General features: G+C 34.6%; 1 protein-coding gene and 1 long non-coding RNA gene across 2 annotated transcripts; one reads left to right on the forward strand and one right to left on the reverse strand.

The window, feature by feature from the left end:
* The first annotated feature begins 1,698 nt into the window (after positions 1-1,698).
* Positions 1,699-4,445, forward strand: LOC114387253 (G-type lectin S-receptor-like serine/threonine-protein kinase LECRK2). The gene has a single exon (XM_028347403.1). It carries the CDS (start codon positions 1,804-1,806, stop codon positions 4,249-4,251), a length of 2,448 nt encoding a protein of 815 aa, XP_028203204.1. The 5' UTR covers positions 1,699-1,803; the 3' UTR covers positions 4,252-4,445.
* A 7,588-nt stretch (positions 4,446-12,033) lies between these two features.
* LOC114388708 lies at positions 12,034-14,071 on the reverse strand. Its single transcript, XR_003661529.1, has 2 exons — positions 13,863-14,071; positions 12,034-13,080 (listed from the first exon to the last, which is right to left on the reverse strand). It is a non-coding gene; the product is annotated as an uncharacterized LOC114388708 (long non-coding RNA).
* Positions 14,072-16,756: the final 2,685 nt, after the last annotated feature.

Below are 16,756 nucleotides of genomic sequence, written 5' to 3' on the forward strand. Positions count from 1 at the left end.
AAATCAACAAACCATGTAAGTAGCTGATTGTCAATTTTTGTCATTTCGGCAGACATTGTAAGCATCCGATTTTGTCAAATGGACAGACCATGTAAGCAGCTAATTGTAGCTAATTGCCAATTTCTATCATTTCGACAGACATTGTAAGCAATCGATTCTGTCAAATCGGTAGACTATGTAAGCAACTAGTTGTGAATTAACCTTCTTCTTTAATTGATATTGAAAAAATAGTCAATCATGCATCCGATTAAAGTGATTTTATCCTCATTCAACTAACACTAAAATGAATTGATTTCCCATTCATCGACATCAATTTTGTTGACTGAAAATTGATTTTAGTTTATTATAAACAAATTCAATATGACTCAAAGTCAAACCTACCGAATGGAGAATCTTTAATTAGCACATAGGCAGGATACCAAAATGACAAAATTTGATTACCAACAACTACAAATAAATAAATAAATAAGGATTAAAACTTTTAATGTTATAGGATATTTTGCATATTAGAAATTATTTCACATGATTTCAATTTATATGATATTCTTGCCGTGTACCCAGCTAACTAATTCAGCTTCATCATTTAGTATTTGGTCATCTATTCTTCTTCTTTTTTGAATGAATGAATATGGTCTTCCTTTTCTAAGCATTTATTTGCAATTTCAATTTTTTTACAAACAAAATCAACTGACCTATTAAAAGCGTACTATAAGCCGCCCTAAATTTATGAATTGAAATGAAAATATCTCAATTTGATAAGGTCACATCAATATGTCATGGCATGCAAGTAAAAACGTTATTATTATTATTATTACTCCACTTAAATGGTGGATTAAGTTGACTGATGAAATGTAGTTTGAAGAATTTTTTATGAAATAAATGTTAGTTCAGAGACTAATCCGATAGTTCATCTCAGCTTTCAATTTCAAAATGATTATTCACTTGTTTTATATTTAACTTACTGATATAAAATATGGGTCAATGGTTTCGAATTGCTGATGTGTAGATGGAATCAGGACCCCAAACTCCACAACATTGTAGCTAGTTAAGAGTTGTGGGGGGTTTGTACGATTGGATAAATGTCTCTTGTATGTATTTTTAGAAGAAAAAATAAAATAATTTTTTTTATAAGTTAATTTACAAAATCTCGCATTAGTGTTTATCTAAAAGTTAATTTTTGTTAATAAAGAAGGAAAATGCTTTATCTCTTTCACTTATTTCTGCAGAAAAATTGACCAACTCAGTTATAACGTGACATCTGTCTTGGAAACATAATAAATTATTGTTTTACAGTACAAGCAATGATAGATGTTAAATTGTTAGTGGATTGGATATTTTCTCTCATTCCTCAATTTGGTGAATATAGCAGTGCTCAATAAATAAACTTATTTCAATTTTGTTTTCTATTAAAAATACTTATGAAAATAGCTCTTTTTGAATTATGGATACAAGAATCAAAATTCAATACATAATTTTAGTATTGAAAGAATCTTCTCCATCCATTCAACAAAGACAGAACCACCATCATAATGCAATCCTTAATCCCTGGTTTGATTATATTTATCAACACGGGGGTTTATCGGTGTGCAAGTGCATTTTCTCATTTTATTTTTTTTAAAAGCTCAAGTGAATTTTTTCTATTACACAATTAAAACCTCAAACTTTAGTGGTATTTTATTTTCTCTTATATACATTTGAACCAGTTCATTTCAGTTCTTATAATCTGCCCCACTGGGGTCTTGAGTACCTACAGTTTATCCACGCACATACCTAACTAACGTAAGGACCAAGTTGATTCTCACCATGGCTTCCCCTTTGCTTCCATTTCTCTTCCTCTCAATGGTTCTGTTACCCTTTCAACACATCAATGTTATGGCCCAAACCAAAAGCAACATAGCCATTGGTGACTCTCACACAGCAGGAGCCAGCACCTCCCCATGGTTGGTTTCATCACCTTCTGGTGACTTTGCCTTTGGGTTCCTCCCACTTGAGGACACTCCTGATCACTTCATGCTTTGCATTTGGTATGCAAAGATTCAAGACAAAACCATAGTTTGGTTTGCCAACAGAGACAAGCCTGCACCAAAGGGCTCAAAAGTAGTGCTCACTGCTGATGATGGGTTGGTGCTCATCACTGCCCCAAATGGTAACCAGTTATGGAAGACTGGGGGACTCACTGTGAGAGTTTCTAGTGGTGTGTTAAATAACACTGGCAACTTTGTGCTTCAGGATGGTGACTCCAACACTGTTTGGGAGAGTTTCAAGGACTATAGAGACACCTTGCTGCCTTATCAAACTATGGAAAGGGGTCAAAAGCTTTCTTCTAAACTTAGGAGGAATTACTTCAACAAGGGAAGGTTTGTGCTCTTTTTCCAAAATGATGGTAACCTTGTAATGCACTCTATAAACTTGCCATCTGGGTATGCTAATGAACACTACTATGAAAGTGGAACCGTTGAGTCCAACATATCAAGTGCTGGGACTCAATTGGTGTTTGATGGGTCAGGAGACATGTATGTTTTGAGAGAGAACAATGAGAAATACAACTTGTCAAGAGGGGGTAGTGGAGCTTCTTCTACCACTCAATTTTTTTACCTTAGAGCAACTCTTGATTTTGATGGGGTGTTCACACTCTATCGACATCCTAAGGGTTCTTCTGGTACTGGAGGTTGGACCCCAGTGTGGTCTCATCCAGATAATATCTGTAAGGATTATGTTGCTAGTGCAGGTAGTGGTGTTTGTGGATATAATAGCATTTGTAGTTTGAGAGATGATAAGAGGCCAAATTGTAAGTGCCCAAAATGGTACTCACTGGTCGACCCTAATGATCCCAATGGTAGCTGCAAACCAGATTTTGTACAGGCATGTGCTGTAGATGAACTTAGTAACAGAAAGGATCTCTATGACTTTGAGGTGTTGATAGATACTGATTGGCCTCAATCAGATTATGTGCTTCAAAGACCCTTCAATGAAGAACAATGCAGGCAATCTTGTATGGAAGATTGCATGTGTTCTGTTGCCATTTTCAGGCTAGGTGATAGCTGCTGGAAGAAGAAGTTGCCACTTTCAAATGGTAGAGTTGATGCCACACTTAATGGTGCAAAGGCCTTCATGAAAGTGAGGAAAGACAACTCCTCCTTGATTGTTCCTACAATCATTGTGAACAAGAATAGGAACACTTCGATTTTGGTTGGATCAGTGCTTTTGGGTAGTTCTGCTTTTCTCAATCTCATTTTGCTTGGAGCAATATGCTTGAGCACTTCCTATGTTTTTCGGTACAAGAAGAAGCTTAGAAGTATTGGCAGAAGTGACACTATTGTGGAAACCAACTTGCGTTGCTTCACTTATAAGGAACTTGAAAAAGCCACCGATGGCTTTGACAAAGTGCTAGGAAAGGGAGCTTTTGGTATTGTGTATGAAGGAGTCATCAACATGGGTTCCGATACTCGTGTTGCGGTGAAAAGGTTGAACACTTTTCTCTTGGAAGATGTTCATAAGGAATTCAAGAATGAACTGAATGCCATTGGCCTCACGCATCATAAAAACTTGGTCCGTATACTTGGATTTTGTGACACTGAAGAAAAAAGGTTGCTGGTTTATGAGTATATGAGTAATGGCACTTTAGCAAGTCTTCTTTTCAATATTCTGGAGAAACCAAGTTGGGAACTGAGGCTACAAATTGCAATTGGGGTTGCTAGAGGACTTCTATATTTGCATGAAGAGTGCAGCACACAGATCATCCATTGTGACATAAAGCCTCAAAACATACTCCTTGATGATTACTATAATGCAAGGATTTCTGACTTCGGATTGGCCAAGCTTTTGAACATGAACCAAAGCAGAACAAACACTGCCATAAGGGGAACAAAAGGGTATGTTGCACTTGAATGGTTCAAAAACATGCCGATCACAGCTAAAGTAGATGTCTATAGTTATGGGGTGTTGTTGCTTGAGATAGTTTCATGCAGAAAAAGTGTAGAGTTCGAGACAGAAGATAAAGAGAAAGCAATCCTAGCTGAATGGGCTTATGACTGCTACACTGAAAGAACTCTTCATGCCTTGGTTGAGGGTGACAAAGAGGCATTGGATGACATGAAGAACTTGGAGAAATTGGTAATGATTGCCCTTTGGTGTGTGCAAGAGGATCCTGATCTTAGACCAACTATGAGAAATGTGACACAAATGCTTGAAGGTGTTGTTGAAGTGAAAGTACCACCATGCCCCTCACAAATTAGTGATCAATATTCCTAAACTAATCAATTAGTGTTAATCCTAGTTGTGGTATCTAGATTCTAGTATGAACTACAAAATTTGCAATTTTGCATTTATGTGCGTGTATTTATTTGAAGCTTTATCATTTGGGGTTTGAGATTTGTATTAACTAGCTTGATAACTCAATTGTTATGTTTTGGATTTGAGTAAATGTAAGTATTAAGTAACTTTAACAAGCCATCTAAGCAAAAGAAATAAAGCGGATACTATTAAATTAAACTCATGCTTGAAAACCATAGTGATGGAAGCTTGCTTGTAGAGCTTCTATGGAGGCTGGATCTTTGAGCTTCAATGAAATCCTTTAATGGTAATTTTCCACCATGGAGATGCAACGGAAGACAAAGGAGAAGAGGTGAGAGGAGGCGCCATCCACTAGGGAATAAGCCATGGAAGAAGGAGCTTCACCACCAAGATGAGCCTTGGATAAGAAGCTTGAAGAGGATGCTTCAATGGATGAAAAGAAAGAGGGAGAGAAAGAGAGAGGGGGGAGCAAGAAATTGAAGGAAGAAAAAAGGGAGAGAAGTTGAACTTTGAGTTGTGTCTCACAAGACTCTCATTCATCAAAGTTACAACAAGTGTTACACATGCTTCTATTTATAGACTAGGTAGCTTCCTTGAGAAGCTTTCTTGAGAAAACTTCCTTGAGAAGCTTCTTTGAGAAAACTTCCTTGGGAAGTTAGAGCTTAGCTACACACACCCCTCTCATAACTAAGCTCACCTCCTTGAGATGAGAAGCTAGAGCTTAGCTACAAACCCCCTATAATAGCTAAGCTCACCCCCATTCCAAAAATACATGAAAATACAAAAAAAAAGTTCCTACTACAAAGGCTACTCAAAATGCCCTGAAATACAAGGCTAAAACCCTATACTACTAGAATGGCCAAAATACAAGGCCCAAAAGAAGGGAAAACCTATTCTAATATTTACAAAGAAGAGTGGATCCAACCTTGACCCATGGTCTCAAAAATCTACCCTAAGGTTCATGAGAACCCTAGGGCCTTCTTTAGTAGCTCTAGCTCAAGCCTCTTGGAGTCTTCTATCCAATATCCTCAGGGGGTAGGATTGCATCACATAGACTATTAAATAATAGTAGTTTTAGCACATAGGAAGCCACCCTGCAATTCAGAGGAACCAAATTCAACATATAGACTTGTTCACTTTGTTACTTGAGACTGATTTGGTAATCACAAAGCAGTCAAGAGGTGTTTGGAGAACTAGGGAGTGTGTTGGTTTTTAGAGAAAAAATGCAGTAAAAAAAACAGAGAAATAAAATACTAAAGGATATACAATTTGAAGGGAAACGAATTGGGGGAGTGTTTTTATTCAGCTGCAAACATATACATTTATAAATGCTGCAGAAAACAGAAAAGAAACTAACTTAGATAAATCAGAATTGCTTTCTTCTAAAGTTTAGGAACAACTCTAACAAATTGCAATAACTACTTTGATTAGGAGGACTTATTCAAAAACAGAAAAACTAAAAAATAATGATCATGTTGCACTTCAAAGCAGTTTCTTAACATTCCTCCTTGCTTTAAGATCTGCAAAGTCCTAACTTTTTTCTGAGAAACTCGAACTTTCTAACTGGCAATGGCTTGGTAAACAAATCTGCAACCTGGTTCTTTGTTTTGCAGTAGACAAGACTAGCAACTCCATTTTTCTATGCTTCTCTTACAAAGAACAACTTGATATTGAAATGCTTAGTTTTCCTATGAAAAACAGGATTGTGGGAAATAGCTATGGTAGCTTTGTTGTCAACAAAAATCTCTGTGCTCTCATTCTGCTTCATGTTAAGATCAATCAAAAAAAATTTCATCCACAAAGCTTGATTGACAGCAGCTGCAGCAGCAACAAATTCAGCTTCTGTTGTAGATTGAGCAACATTCTCTTGTTTTTTTGAGCTCCATGAGAAGACACCTGATCCAAAGCTGAAATTGTACCTTGAAGTACTTCTCATATCATCAATTGAACCACCCCAATCACTGTCAAAGAAGCCTATCAGCTTGAACTTTTTAGTTTTCTTGTACTTGATGCCAAAATTGCAAGTTCCTTTAACATATCTAATCACTCTTTTTACAACCTTGAGATGCATTTCACTTGCACAATGCATAAACCGAGATAAAATGCTTACAGCATTTAGGATGTCAGGCTGAGTTGCTGAAAGGTACAGCAAACATCCAATCATGCTTCTGAAGTGTGCTTGATCTATCTTCTCGGTTCCATCTTCCTTGCAAACCCTTTCCTTTTGATTCATTGGAGTGTTCATTTCTTTGCATTCTTCAAGTTTAAACTTCTTTAAAATCTCCTTGGCATACTTCTTTTGGCAAACAAAGACTTCATGTTCTCCTTGTTTAATTTCCATTCCAAGAAAGAACGTCATTAACCCAAGATTTGTCAACTCAAACACCACCATCATCTCTTTCTTGAGCTTCTCTACAAGACTTGAATTGCTACCTGTCACAAAAAGATCATCCACATACAGTGAAATGATAAAAATATCATCTCCATCTATTTTGACATATAATGTTGACTTTGACAGACTTTTAGAAAACCCCAAGTTCAGCAAATGCTCATTTATTCTGTTGTTCCATGCTCTTGGAGTTTGTTTAAGCCCATAAAGAGCTTTCTTTAGAAGATAAACTTTATTTTCTTCTCCATCCTTTATAAAACCTTGAGGTTGCTCAACATAAATTCCTTCTTGTAAGAAGCCATTTAAAAATGCAGATTTAATGTCAAGTTGATAGATTCTCCAATTCTTCTGAGCAGCCACAGCAAGCAATGACCTGATGGTGTCTAACCGAGCAACTAGAGCAAATGTTTCTGAGTAATCTACTCCAAACACTTGAGCGTAGCCCTTTACAACGAGTCTTGCCTTATGTTTATTGATAGAATCATCAGCATTAAGCTTTGTTCTGTATACCCATTTGACTCCAATCACATTCTTGTCTTGAGGTCTTTCTACACGATGCCAAGTTTGGTTTTTCTCTATCATTGATAGCTCCTCCTTCATTGCAGCAACCCAAACTTGATTTTTCTTGGCTTCTTCATAATTTTCAAGCTCACATACAGCAATGTTACATCTGTCATAGATATCAGAGAGCAGTCTAGTACCTCTAATAGGAACATCATCAACTAATTCATTATGCCAACCTTCAATTTCGAAACTTGGTGCAGGAAATTTCAAGTTTAGATGTTCAGAGGCATGATTTTTCATCTTTGGATCATCCCAACTCCATTCTTCATCTTCTGCAAAGTGCACATCCCTACTAACAACAATTTTTCCAATTTGTGGTTGGAAGATTTTATAGGCTTTGCTTGTTGTATTGTAGCCTATAAAGATGCCTGGTGATGTTCTTGTATCCAGCTTATCTCTCTTGCTGGCTAGAACATGAGTAAAACACAAGCAACCAAATATTTTAAGAAATTTCAATGATGGTTTGTAACCATACCAGGCCTCAAATGGTGTTTGATTCATCAATGCCTTTGTGGGAAGTCTATTTTGAAGAAAAACAGATGTGTTTGCTGCCTCCGCCCAAAACTTCTTTGTCAAATTCTTCTCATACAGCATGCATCTTGTCATCTCTAGTATATATCGATTTCTTCTCTCACTAACTCCATTTTGTTGTGGAGTATAGGGAGTGGTGAGTTGATGTTCAATGCCTGAATCTTCACAAAATAGGTTGAATTTTTCAGATGTGTACTCTGTTCCATTGTCTGACCTCAAAATTTGAATTTTTAGACCGCTTTCATTTTCAACCTTGACTTTGAACTTCCAAAAAATTTCAGCCACCTCTGATTTATACTTGAAAAAAAAATCCAACACATTCTGGTGAAGTCATCAACAAATATAATGTAGTAAAGATTACCTTTTAATGAAGGAGTTCTTTGTGGCCCTGCAACATCTGTGTGGATCAATTGTAACTTTCTTGACGCTCTCCATTTTGCCTTTGGAAAAGGTTTTCTGTTTTGCTTTCCAAATTGACAGGCCTTGCAGATTAAAATTCGATCATTAAGTTCAGGAACATCAAGTGCCAACCCTTTTTCAGTTAACTGCTACAATCCTTGTTGATGATAATACCCGAGCCTCTTGTGCCAGATTTCTATGAAATCTTCCTTGAGCGAGAAAACAACTTGCTCCTCCTCCAATGGATTAGGGTAAAACTTTTCCCTTTCATTTTCATCTTGAAAATATCTTGACCAGCTGCATCTTTTATCAAGCAATATTTGTCTTCAAAAACAACTTTAAATCCTCTATCAATCAATTGACCAACACTTAGCAAACTTTGGTCAATTTCAGGAACGAAGAGAACGTCAGGAATAAGCTTTGTGCCAGCATAGCTTGTGATTGCAATTGTCCCATTTCCTCTGAATGAGATAGAATCGCCATTTCCAATTCTAACTTTGGTGATATTGGTTGGCCTCAAATCTTTAAAGAGTGCTTTGTCAAAAGTCATATGGTTGGTACAACCACTATCAATCGACCAACTTTCACTTGATTCACTACTCTAGTAACAAGTGGTCACAAATAATTGATCTTCCTCTTTCTGATTAGCAGTCTGAGCTCCTTCACCTTGATGATTTTTATTGTGGCAAATCACAGCTTCATGCCCCATTTGGTTGCACTTACTACATTTTGCATCTGATCTCTTCCAACATTTGAATGGAGGGTGACCCATTTTTTCCGCAATGCTGACAAGGAGGGTAACTTTTCCTTTTACCATTTCCTTTGTTGTGATTATTTGCACTGCTTTCATTGCTGGTTGGATGATTCTTCTTGTAGTTTTTCCTTTTCCAAGTTCTAGCTTGTTGGCTCTTAGCTGGTAGAGCACCTTCAACAGCATGTTCTTGCCTCATCAATCTTTGTTGCTCTTGGGCTTGCAAGGCGTGTATCACTTCTGCCAAAGTGATCTTGGAGAGATCCTTTGTGTTCTCCAATGAAGCAATAGATGCTTCATACTTTTTTGGCACTGTTACCAGAATTTTCTCGACAATTCTGGAATCAGCAAAATCACTTTCCAACAACTTTATCTTGTTGGCAATACTCAACAATTTGTTTGAGTATTCTTTGATTGTCTCAGATTCTTTCATCCTTTGCAGCTCAAATTCCCTCCTTAAATTAAGTACATGTATACCTCGTATTTTGTCGTCCCCTGCATATTCTTCCTTCAAAAATTCCCAAATTTCTTTGGGTGATTTGAGAGTCATGATTCTGGTCTGGATCATTTTTGAAACACCAGCAAACAAGCATGACTTCGCCTTTGCCTTCCTCGTTTTTCCTTCTTTGTGATTTTTTATTTGGGCCATGGTGGGATTTTCGGGTAGTGGTTGAACAACGTAATTCTCTTCCACAGCATCCCATAAATCCACTCCCTCTAGATAAGACTGCATTCTCACTGACCATAGGTCATAACTTTCGCCATCAAAGAGTGGAAGAGCGACTTGAGAGAAATTTCCTTCACCTTCCATTTCACAGGTCTCGTAAGAAGATAGCTTAGATACCAGTTGTTGGTCTTTAGAGAATAGATGCAGTAAAAAAAGAGAAATAAAATATTGAAGGATATATAATTTGAAGGGAGACGAATTGGGAGAGTGTTTTTATTCAGCTGCAAACATATACATTTATAAATGCTGCAGAAAACAGAAAAGAAACTAACTTAGATAAATCAGAATTGTTTTCTCCTAAAGTTTAGGAACAACTCTCTAACAAATTACAATAACTACTTTGATTAGGAGGACTTATTCAAAAACAGAAAAACTAAAAAATAATGATCACGTTGCAGTCCAAAGTAGATTCTTAGCATAGTGTTTGAAAAAATAGTTTCTAGACATAATTTGATAAAAAAAAATGTATTTATTCATTATATTGTGAAGACCTTGGACCATGGTAACAAATGATCTTCAAAATTCACTAGCCACAGGTCCATTTAATCTCCCATCATATTTATTCATCACTAATTTAAGCGTGGTTCTTAATCACAGTAATTTTTGTTGTTCTATGTAGATATTTTTCCTTAAGGACTAGCTTAAAATTACAAGGTTCTGGTGCCTTGGTGTATTAAACAAATTCCAGATATTAGAATTCCAATAAAAATTCTGCAAAAGCAAATAAAACTAAAGAAGAAATACAAAACTTTTTTCTCAAAATTCTAAAATTAATTATGAGTGTTATTTCTATCTAGAACTCCTCTAAACCTTGTCTAGACCATCTTGATTCTTGAAAACCTCATCGCTTCTATTTACTCTCCCATTGGAGGCTTTCCCTGTTAAATGGAACAAATAATTGTTATTAGATATCTTTCCCAAATTACCATTTACCAATAGTTGTAAAGTTCAATGTGCAAACACAACAACCACTCCACAAAGACTAGTAGTTAAATGGAACTTAGCTGAATAATACATGGTATGCTGCTAATTAAGCACAGCAGTACAAGATATAAAATTCAAAAATAAATGGCTAGGTTTGTAAAATTATTTGCACAATATATTAGCTTTTGAAATAAAATGCATATCCTTGATAAAAAAAAAGTCATATTAAATTAGCCATCAAATACAAAATAACATCAATAAAAAGGTATAAAAAAGAGAAAGAATTAATGTATAATAGTGCAATGCAACTTTCACGTACAATTATAATATTATCAATAGTTATATTAAATCTACTTGACATGTATCAAACTTTAATATAATATTGGGCCACTTTTTTCTCCTTCACTCTCTCTGCTGTTGAGTTTTGTTGCCCATGGGGCTTTGCTAGGGGCACCAGGAACATTGTTTGTGCATCCAACATTAAAATAAAATTCCAAAAATATCCTTAAGTGTTTTTTATTTTTACGGATTACATAATCTGTATACCTCATATAGATTACATGATTTATATCAGTCATACGGATTACATAATTCATATGAGTTAATCTGTATGACTCATACGGATCACGTAATTCGTATGAGTTAACTCATACGGGTTACATGATTCATAAGTATTTTTTTAAAAAAAATTCAAAAATATGTTTTTTAATTTATTAACAAATTAATATTTTAATAGTAAATATTTTTTATTCATAAAAAATATATGGATTAAATAATTTGTATAAGTTATATCAAAATTAATTGTCACAAAATTTATTATTTAAATTTACATGTGCATTAAATATACATTACAAATTTTAGTGTTATATATGATAATACTATTTATTTTATAATATAATTAACGTATTAGCTTAGTTAGTTAGAATGTTGTGCTAATAACCTGAAAATCACATGTTCAATTGGGCCATTTATTTGTAAAATATATTTTTGAAAAAACAATTTTAAAAAAACACTTAATCTATATGAAAAAAATTAAAAAAAAAAAAAACACTTCCAAATTAGGTATAAGACTTATGGATTAGCTGATCCGTATGAGTCCAATCCGTATCCCTTTTAGGAAGGGGCAACTGGGAAAATCGTGAAATTGCTTCGCTGGGTCTACATAGTAATGCCCTTGAGCATGTAATGCACGCAGGCCACTTTCTATTTTTTTTAATACATATAATTTGATGTCTTTTGAATACGATCAATCACAACAAAAAATCATGTTTAAATCTTGGGATCGGTCCAAACTAACCTCACTTGTGATAATTATCACCACCTGTATCAAGGATTACGTGAAATATTTTAGTCTTCTATTCATTTTAGACGTAAGAATTAAAGTGTCTCACTTTTATGATTTTAACTTTTTATTTTACAAAAATAAACTTGTATAACTCATTAGCAATAGGAAGCTCAATACAAAACGGAATATAATTGAAAACATGGAAACTAGCATAAGATATGCCCTTGCAATGAGCAATTACATAAGATATGCCCTTGCAATGAGCAATTACATAAGATATGTTCCTATAGGACTCAACACTCAAACATCTAAAGTGGGCTGGTGCATTCTATCAAACACTTTGTAGTTGTAGCAAAGCAAAAGCCTCTCCCTCATGCATCTACATAACAAAATCTCCCCAACCAAAACTCCCTTTTCATCCCTTAAACACATGCCAAAGCCACCAATCTTGTGTTGTAAATTAAAGAACACAACATTTACATTACATTTTAGATAAGATGTAGGTGGAGGTTGCCAAGCCACTGAAATCACAGTTCAGCACTACATACATACACCTTAGAATCTGGTTCCATCCCATAATTTCCCATTACACCTCATCCAAGGTTGTTACTTCCAGCACTTCCTAAGTTGCTTCCTACACTCTTTTCAGAATATTTTTTGACCTTCCAGATTGGTCATTCCATAAGCAAAAAAGGGAGTGCATTCCCAAATGTAATTTAATTACATTTCGGATTGGCCATTTTAAAAGACAAAGAGAGAGCCCAAGAAGCAACTGAAAAGTGCAGAAAGCAATAGCCCTCATCCAAGTGCACCAAAAGACCAAAAGACCATGGCTAATAGAGCCCATTTAGTTTCTTCAAGCCATGTGCACACTAGGAAAAATAATTATGAGAAATTTTGCAGAACGTTTCAAATTTTCAATCACACTCCAAAACTCAACTACCATGATTAGATATGAATACTTATCGTCGGAAATTTTTTAGACATTTTGGAATAATAAGCACACGTTTGCCATCCCAATGTGATCGGAATACATTAGCCAAGCAATCTCAGACTCTGAAAGGGAGCAAGGCCAAGCAACATCTTCAACCCTAGTCTCGCAATTTTTATCTGGCTCAACCATGTCTTTCAATCTTTTGATTCTTTTCTTCAAGTGTCTGTCCTTCATAGGATCAAACGGAGGATTATAAGATCTGAATTCATATTGAAATTATAACCTAAATAAAACAAGTGTTAGTTGTAAAAAATCTGGAAAAAAGTGGTGTTTCTTACAAACAACAAAAGTGAACATTAGCTGGTAAAAAAATAAAATATACATCTACTATCATACAAAATAACCAGGGGAAGGAAAATTAATGAGACTCCCAAACCAATACACACACAGAGAGTGAGAAACAAAAAACAGAACAAGAAAATTTCCAAGTGATATTGAGAGGGGCTGAAGAGTGTTGCTGGCATGTGCAAGAGTCCCACTCACCTCAAGTAGTATTTGAGTGCAAGTGGAAGAACAGCAGAGCAGCCCAAGAGAAAAAAAGTGAGTCAACCCATCAACAAGGGTTATCAAAAAATTCAACCCACAAGGGTTGGCTCACTACAAAATGTAGCCAACCTAGCTCAATCACCACAGGTGGTGGGTTAAACAGGTTGACTCATCACAATTAGAGAGAAAAACAGAAATTTTAAAATAGCAAAAAATGTAAAAATAAAAAATAAAAATAAAAAAGAGAGATAACCCCAGAAACATTGTTTAGGGGAGAAGAGCTCTGCACGTCGGAGGGAACCTCTGGTTGTGATGGTTCGTGCAGTAGCAGAGTTTAGGGGAGGGAGGGAGGCTTTGTGCGAAGACATAGAATCGAACCGGTGATCAACCCGATCAAGGCACTAAGTCGCTGATCGAACCAATAAAAAAAAATTACATCTCAAATTTGGAATCTACAATGAGAGAAACTTCAAGTAAGTGGTACCCTATTTTGACACAAAAAATGTTCCGCTTGCTTACATACACAAAAGCAGAATACACTTCACCGTGACCCCCTCCGATGACGAGGCAGCCTGGTGCAATAGTGGCACGGTGCGACCTTCCAACTACCACAGAGGAACCCCGTTTCGACGGCGACAGTGAACAACAGCAAGGGTTTTAAGTTGAGAGCTTAGTCTCAGTCACAGACACAATTCCAAATTCCCAATTCATTCGTACCTTCTTTTTTTCAAAACTTATTTTTTTTTACCAGTTAAAACGAAACGGCATCATTTTAATATTAAAAAAAAAAAAGGAAAATTGAGCCCTCCAAACTTTTCTCCTTTTCAAATAAACACTTTAAAGTTGTGACTTTTGTTCTCAATCATTTATTCATTAATAAGCATTAGGGATGGATAAATGGACCCAGGTCTATGCACTGACCTGCGGGGTCTGCAGTCCGTGCGGGTTACGGACCAATTTTTTTTAGTCGTTCACGGTTATGTCATATTTTTTTGTCTGCCCCGCTTAACCCGCGCACTATGCGGGTTTGACCCTCGGGGTCCGCAGATTGTCAGCAGCTCGCAATAGGTTTAATTTGTGTGATCCTGACCCAATTATATTAGGTTTGATTTTCTTTTTTTCACTTTAAACTTTTTTTTATAACAAATAAAGAAATATATCAGATAACATAAAGATATAAAGATAAAAATAAAAGATTTAAATTAAAAGATGATAAAGATAAAAAAGGATAAGATAAGAAAAATAAAAGATTAAGATAAAAAAGATAAGTAATAACATGCTAAAAATCTTCTTTTTTGATATTTTCTCGATCTTTTTCTCTTTTAATCTATCATTTTCATATCTGAAAGTCATAAATAATAAAAATATCAATTCTTATCATTTAAGCAAAAAATAATTGTTAAATAAATATTTTTAAAGATATTTCAATATATTTTTATTATAAAAAATAGCTCATATCATATTTAGTAGTTATAGCAGGCTAAGAACATTTTTTTTTTCTCCTCCTCATCTGTGCTTAACAAATATCGAACTAGGCTTCTTGTTGACAATATATACTAAACATTGGTTACTAGTATTTGATATGTAGGGTAAATAATATGTAATAATTATTGTCTTTTAATCACTTAACTTGATTTTATTTTAATATTTATTATTATTATTTCGAGTTTTAGGAAAAGAAAATGAATATATGGAGATGGAGAAGGCTCAAACTACTTCAAATATGAAATCATTTGTTATTGGAGATGTTTAAATTTCATATTTTAGATTTATTACTTGAATTTTCTTTTGTTAAGACATTATTTATTTTATTGATGTAATTGACTAATTATTGAGATTTTATTTACATTTGTATTAAATTTAATTTGATTGCATTATATTTTTATTAAAATTAAAATTCTTTTAAAACTAGGTCCGCAGACCGGCCCGTTTGACCGGCAAGATCCGCGGGGCGGGGGTGGACCAATTTATTTGGTTCGTGTAAGAAGCAGGGTGGATTAGACCAGTCTGCTACCAATGCGGGCAGGCCTTAAGCGGGGCGGGGCGGGCCTGCCCGCTTACCCACCCCTAATAAGCACGTGAATTGGGGGTAAAATTTGCAAAAAAAAATTGGAGTAAAATTAGCCCAAAAAATAAAAAAATAAGGGTGAAAATTAACAAAAAATAAAAAGTTGAGGATAAAAATATAATTATGTTATAAATTAAATAATAGAGAGTAAAATATGCAAGTATATTAAAAGTTGGAAGTAAAATGTGTCAAATTAATTCGTGAGGTAAAATTCGTCAACCAAAAATTAACATGTAACGTGTAAAAAATACAATTAAGGCTAAAAAATATAAGCATGACTCCGCTGGCTCAATGTGGCCGATCGAGTCATCGATTCATATCAAGTCTTATTGATTCGTATTTAACCGATCCAACATATGATTTGGACTGGTTGAGTGCTCCAATTCTCGGACAAATGAGTTGATCTAATTGGTCTGAACTAAGTCCAATAACTATAGTTAAATGTGTTTGATTAATGGCAATAACGTGTGTCAAAAGATTTCGTTGACTAAATTAAAAGGGAGAAATACAATAAAAGAAATAAATTTTATATTTATTTATATTATCATAATAAAAAATTATTGATATTAACAATATATGTGATATAGTTGATAGATAATCTTCTTCTTTAAATATATTATCATAGATTTGATATCTAACTTGTGCGTATAAAAACTGTTGAGAGATAAATTATGTAAATAAAACTCAATAAATTAGAAATTAATAATTGACTTTCAGCTGAAAGTATTCTAATTAAAAAAATATTGATATTATTAAATGAACTGAACATCAAGATGATAATCATAACAATATTACGCCATAAAAAATATTTGGTTCAATCTTTTAAAAGATGGGTGAAAACCCAAAAAGGAATTGTGAAAGCATATAAAATTAGTCACCGACTATTACGCAATATTTATAATATATAATAATTTAATGAAATTCAATTATCATGATATTTTCATGTCTTGTATTAGGGGTGAAAATGAGTCAAGCCAAACCAGGCTTTACTAGGCTTGAGTTCGGCTTGAGTTAAATATGTAAGGCTTGAGCTTGGCTCATTAGCTGTCATAGGCTTTTTTTAAAGGCTCGACTCGGCTTACATAAAAGTTTGGCTTGGCCCACGAGCCTATTTAAAAATTTGCTTAAAGACGTCTTTGATTAATTAATTATTTTAAAACCTAGTGAAATACTAACTAAAAAAAGAAACTTATAAAATTTCGTATAAGTAATGTACAAATCCAAAAATAATTGATAAACAAAATCTTATTGAATTCAAGTCGTTAAAACACAAAGTATATCAAAAGAAAATAAAAAGAGCATAATATTAAAAAATGTATGGATTAGATCCTCAGTCCGAACGTTT

This window comes from Glycine soja, chromosome 15 (assembly GCF_004193775.1).
Source record: "Glycine soja cultivar W05 chromosome 15, ASM419377v2, whole genome shotgun sequence".
NCBI classification, from domain to species: domain Eukaryota; kingdom Viridiplantae; phylum Streptophyta; class Magnoliopsida; order Fabales; family Fabaceae; genus Glycine; species Glycine soja.